The sequence below is a fragment of the Dipodomys ordii genome, unplaced genomic scaffold (assembly GCF_000151885.1).
Source record: "Dipodomys ordii isolate 6190 unplaced genomic scaffold, Dord_2.0 Scaffold36, whole genome shotgun sequence".
In the NCBI taxonomy this organism is placed as follows: domain Eukaryota; kingdom Metazoa; phylum Chordata; class Mammalia; order Rodentia; family Heteromyidae; genus Dipodomys; species Dipodomys ordii.
The window spans coordinates 1,559,981-1,565,829 of record NW_012267252.1 but is presented as its reverse complement, the minus strand read 5'-3'; the positions used below and the strand labels follow the sequence as shown (position 1 = coordinate 1,565,829).

The 5,849-nt window shown below is 48.0% G+C and overlaps 1 protein-coding gene across 1 annotated transcript in view; it reads left to right on the top strand.

Annotated features, from left to right (window-relative positions):
* The window catches only part of Frat2 (frequently rearranged in advanced T-cell lymphomas 2), a 2,046-nt gene extending 526 nt beyond the window's left edge, over positions 1 to 1,520 (top strand). The window contains exon 2 of the mRNA XM_013017577.1: positions 8 to 1,520. Within this exon, the coding sequence (XP_012873031.1) occupies positions 8 to 270 (263 nt within the window). The 3' untranslated portion in view covers positions 271 to 1,520. The remainder of the gene's footprint in view (positions 1 to 7) is intronic.
* Positions 1,521 to 5,849: the final 4,329 nt, after the last annotated feature.

Below are 5,849 nucleotides of genomic sequence, written 5' to 3'. Positions count from 1 at the left end.
CGGCGAGGATGGCTCCGGGGCGCCGTCGCCTCCCGTCGCCTCCACCAGCGTCGGTGGACCCAAGCTGGGCCGCGCGCGGGCGACGACGACCCGCACCGGCTCCTGCAGCAGCTCGTGCTCTCGGGGAATCTCATCAAGGAGGCGGTGCGCAGGCTCCAGCGAGCGGTCGCTGCGGTTGCAGCCACGAACCCCGCGACCGCCCCCGAGTCGGGGAGCGGCTGCAGCGGAACGGACCCCGTTACCCTGCAGACCTCGGGAACCTGGCTCTGACCCGGGTCCCGGGAGGAGGAAGAGGTCGCCGCTTCACAGACCCAGCAGCATCCGGAAAGGAAGAAGCTATCTCTATTCTGGGGAGCGACAGGCCACACATCAGGGAGGCGAAGTTGTGGGAGAAAACGTCAAAGCGTGGAGGAATGCACCGGTTAGGGTGCTTGCATGCTGCGTGAGAATTTCCCTGGCCACCCAGGACCGAGGACCTGGAATAATAAACTGGGAGAACTATGGCAGCTATTGGATCAACTAGTACCTGAGTTAGCCTTGGGGGCGTCCTGTGCTTGGAGTGTTTAAAGCTAGGGCTCGGGAGGGGTGGAAATCGCGAAGGCTAACAATACTTGAAAACTAGTGATACGAATGCCCTTTTCTCATTTTTCCGGTGGAGGAGCTTACTAAAAATGGTGCTAAAAGTGTTGTGCAAAGAAATTGTGGGGTGAGGAATGTAAAAGCTTGGCGGTGGGTGTCTTGGCAACTCCCTCCCCCTTTCTCCTACTTGGTGGAGGTGGGAGACTGGGACTGGAAGGAGGGTGGAGAATTTGGAAGGTGAGGGGACTTGAGTTGGAATGTGGACTTTCAAATGACTTGACCTTGCTTCCTGTGGTTCAAGGTCAGCTTTGCTGTACGTGGGGAGGCTGTGGGGTTCCAGGGAAGAGCTAACTCACCCAGAGATATTTTCTTTCTCTTGCTCCAAGAAAGACCCCTATCTCTTTTGCCACCATTTGGAGTCTCCTAAGGACACTCCAGCAGAGGGACTTGTAGGGCGAGTTACTCACTTTTTCTGTGCTCTAATCTCCAGAACTCCTCATGCTGGGCCACTCTTGGCTACACCACCAGCTTTCTCAGAAACCGTCATAAACAATCTCTTTATTTCTGGTGTCTGTGGGGTTGGATGAAAGCCCTGGACTCCTTTCTGCTCAGTTCTGGCCTCGTGGGCCTGAACCTCTGCCCTGCAGTTCCTCACCTGCCAGTTCTCCTTTGTGAGTGAAACTGTTTTTAAAATGTGACTCTCCGAGAGGAGAAACTGCTGGCTTTACCCTTGTGAAACTTGATGGCACTTTAGTAAGGTGCCCCCCCTCCCCAATTTTAAGGTAGCTAAATGAATTTTTTTTTTTTAAGATTCAATGGCTTGTTCATCCTCCAGATGTAGCTATTGACGTACACTTCGCAACGGAGTGTGTGAAATTGTGGTGGTCCTGATTTACAGGATTTCTTAATTAAAATGTCTGCTGAATAAATTTGGTTTTTGTTTTGGAGCATGGTTTGGCTTTCTTATGAAAGGTGGGGGACGTATGGGGGGAAAGAAAAAACATATCAGGAGCAGGACACACCCCTTACAGAGAGGGTGCACCAGGCACAATGGGCATCTGGGCAGTTGTGGGGGCCAGGGTTACTCATCATCAAATTGCTGTAGAGCTTCAGGGATTGATTGTGCACAAAGTCAGAAAATTAAGTCCAGGCTTTTAGAAGCTGCTAGGTGGGTTCCTTCTGTTTTGGAAAGAACATGTTCCAGAAATACTTTCTGGACTAGAAAGCAAAGGAAGCACTGGGTTTTTGTCTGGATTTCTGTGAAGAATGGGAAGGCATAGGCAAGCCATTCTGCTTTTTCCTTTGAGATTGACTCAGTCTGAGCTGTGGCCCAGGGAAAAATTTCACAGCGATTTCTTTGGCTAGATATAAAATGGCTTTTGTACCTATGTGCTTGTACTGGAGCTTGAACTCTGGGGGCCTCACAGTCTCCATTGGCTTTTTCTCTCAAGGCTGGCACTGTTACCACTTGAGCCACACCTCTACTTCCAGCTTTATGTTGGTTAATTGGAGATGAGTCTCACAGACTTTTCTTCCCAAGCTGCCTTTAAACTGTTATCTCGGATCTCACCCTCCCAAGTAGAGTAGCTAGGATTACAGGCATGAGCCAATGGTAGTGGGCTTAAAATGATTTTATTTTATTTTTTTTATTTTTGCCAGTCCTGGGGCTTGAACTCAGGGCCTATGCATTGTCCCTGAGCTTCTTTTGCTCAAGGCTAGCTCTCTTTCACTTGAACCACAGTGCCTCTTCTGGCCTTTTCTGTCTATGTGGTACTGAGGAACTGAACCTAGGGCTTCATGCATGCTAGGCAAGCACTCTACCATAAGCCACATTCCCAGCCCCAATGGTTTGATTTTTGAGGAAACAAGAGGATTTAACCCCCCCTTTTTTTCTTTTTCATGCATTAGTTGTAAAAAGGGAGGGTGCTTCACTTCTACTTTGTCAAACAAGGATACAAGGTATCCCAATCGAATACTCTCTCTCACACACACATACACACACACACACACTCTCTCTCTCTCTCTCTCCCTCTCTCTCTCTCTTCTTCCCCACACTCTCTTCATTATTCTGTTTTCATAATGCCAATCAACTGTTTTCCTAGATTTAACTAAAGGAGGTATCAGCTCATTCTCTCCCTTCAGCTCCAGGGCATAGAGTCCTTTCTGCTTCCTGACGGCTTTTCAACACCTTTGCTGTGCAGCCAAACTCTGCTACCCAGCCCCCTGAGTGGGGGGGAATCTTCCGTGTTTGGCCCCCTTTCCTTCACTTTGTGACCTACAAACTGAGCTAGTTCTGCTCAGTGACTTGGGTTTGACAAACCCTGCTGCTTACATGGACAAGTCACTGCCCTGAACTTTTTCCTTCTGTCATCTATAAGAATAAAGTAGTGGGTGTGTGCATGTTGAATAAGGACCCCAACTGTTTGGGAGACTTAAATACTTAGAACATGGCTGTTAAGTGTTGGCCTCATGTGTGGCTTTGTGTGTAATAGGTAGGCTCTCTATTCCCATTTTGAAAATAACCTTGCTTGAAATTCTTTTTGAGGGCCAGTTCTGAGGATTGAACCCAGGGTTTCATTCATGCCAAGCAAACTCTCCATCAGTAAGGTACACCCCCAGCCCTTTTTGTTTTGAAACAATCTTGCTAAGATGCCTAGGTGGCAGTCAAACTTGCATTCCTCCTGCCTCAGCCTCCCTAGTAGTGGAGGGTTACAGCTGTGAAATGAGCCTACACGAAGCTTTCTTGACACCATTTCACATTTATTCAAGTTCTTGCAATCATCCCTATTCGTGCATTTCTGTTGTGCATTAGCTACATATAGGCAAGGTGCTGGGAATGGTGTGAGACATCCTGAGTTATGTGAGGGAATAGTGGTTCCATACGAAGCATATTTATTGGCAAATGGCTGTCTCCTTTAAAATCTCAGGTCCTCTGTAACATGAGGCCAGGACCAAGAGAGGTCTCCCCTTGCAGTTAATCCTGATGGATCAAGGAAATGGGAATGGTGATGGCAACCAAAGAGAAAAGATCTCCAGGGTCTGAGAAGTAGAGAGGGAAAGAATCAACATTGTCACAGGCTTACCTTGGTGAGCATCTTTTACAATACATAGGGAATGGGTAAGCAGCATCTGAACTCAAGGCTCTTAAGTTGATCCTCATTTCCTGTCTGAACCAATCTACATTTTATTTTTGTCGGTGGTGGGGCCTTGGCACTCTCCCTGAGCTTTTGTGCTCAAGACTGGTGCTCTACCACTTGAGCCACAGTACCATTTCAGTCTCACAGACTTTCCTGCCTGGGCTGGCTTCAAACTGCAATCCTCAGATCTGTTTCCTGAGTAGCTAGGATTACAGGCATGAGCAACTGGTGCCTGGCATCGCATCTTTTTTCCCCCCAGTCCCTGGGCTTGAACTCAGACTGGGCACTGTTCCTGAGCTCCTTTTGCTCAAGGCTAGCGCTCTACCCCTTGAGCCACAGCACTACTTCGGCTTTTTCTGTTTATGTGGTACTGAGGAATCAACCCCAGGCTTCATGCATGCTAGGCAAGCACTCTACCAGTAAGCCACATTCCCAGCCCCCACTCCTCCCTTTTCTTTTTCTTAATACAATGTCATTAAAGTGTTGAAAAGGTTACTGTTTCATAAGACAATGAGTACCTTTCTTTTTGGACAGTGTCAGCTCTTCATTTTCCTACCTACATTTGTTTTGGTGAGTGAGTTGACGGGATGAGGCTAAGACATTTTAATTAGATGGTAGCATATAACATTGTACAGGGAGCATGCACAGCCCCAATAGATTTCCTCCAGATTCTAACAAAGTTCTAGAAATAGATTAGCTAATTTAGCCCTCTACTAGTGGCAAGAAGGGAAGTGGCTGGGCACTAGTGGCTCACATCAATAATACTAGCTACTCAGGAGGCTGAGATCTTAGGATTGCAGTTCAAAGCCAGCCTAGGCAGGAAAGTCAATGAGACTTATCTCCAATTAATCACACCAAAGCCTGGAATGGCACTGTAGCTCAAGTGGTAGAGTGCTAGCCTTGATCAAAAAGGAGCTCAGGATGCTGGGCGCCGATGGCTCACACCTGTAATCCTAGCTACTCAGGAGGCTAAGATCTGAGGATCACAGTTCAAAGCCAGCCTGGGCAGGAAAGTCCGTGAGACTCATCTCCAATAAACCACTAGAAAACCGGAAGTGGCACTGTGGCTCAAGCGGTAGAGCACTCACCTTGAGCTGAAGAGCGCAGGGACAGCACTCAGGCCAAGAGTTCAGGCCCCACGACCAAAAAAAAAAAGGAGCTCAGGGACAGTGCCCATGCAAAAAAAGAAAAGGAAAAGCATTATGGTCTGGTCAGGTGTTAGTGGTACGTGCCTGTAATCCTAGCTACTTAGGAGGCTATCTGAGGATCACAGTTTGAAGCCAGCCTGGGCAGTAAAGTCTGTGAGACTCATTTCCAATTTACCACCAGAAAACTGGAAGTGGAGCTGTGGCTTGAAGTGGTAGAGCATTAGCCTTGAGCAAAAAAGCTTAGGGATAGCATCCAGGCCCTGAGTTCAAGCTCCGTGGCCACCACCACCAACAGCAAAAAGCATTATGGACTACCCTTATGTCTATTCTACATCCAGTACTGAATATAGCTTTTGTGATCTACCAGTTCTTCAAGGTGAAACCATACGCATCTTCTCTACACTGGGAATCATGGCTGCCATGAATAGCATTTCCTACCACCATGGATGCAAAAGTCTTCTCAGACAATCGCAGGCTTGTAGTCTGCAGGTTGGTCTCTTTACACACCCCTCAACTTATCTTCACACATTAAGTTCTTTCTAGACTGTGGCACCCTCTTGCCAAGGGTATGTATTGCACCAGGCCAGCAAAGAATGGACAGTCCTTCAAGTTTCAAGTGTACCTGTAGTATTAGTCATGGAGATGTGTTCCTGCCTTCAGCAGCCTGCATGAGTTCCACAGTAACAGGGAAGAATCCCTTCTTACTATCTAACTTGATAACTTCTCACATAGGACCTATGTGGACCCCATCAGGGCTGCTGCATAGGCCTTAGCCCCAGCTCCTGATCCAGCCATTTGCAAAAGCTGTGGAGTACCTGTGGCTGGCCCTGGGCCTGGGGAAATCACTGTTTCTTGGAAGCAAAGACCATTTGCTAGGTGCTGCTGGATAGCCCATTTCTAGTACTTAGCTCAGGAATGCCTTTGCATTAGGCACTAGCCTGTTGGAATGCAATGGGCTCTAAACTGGGGGTGGGGCAAAACAAAA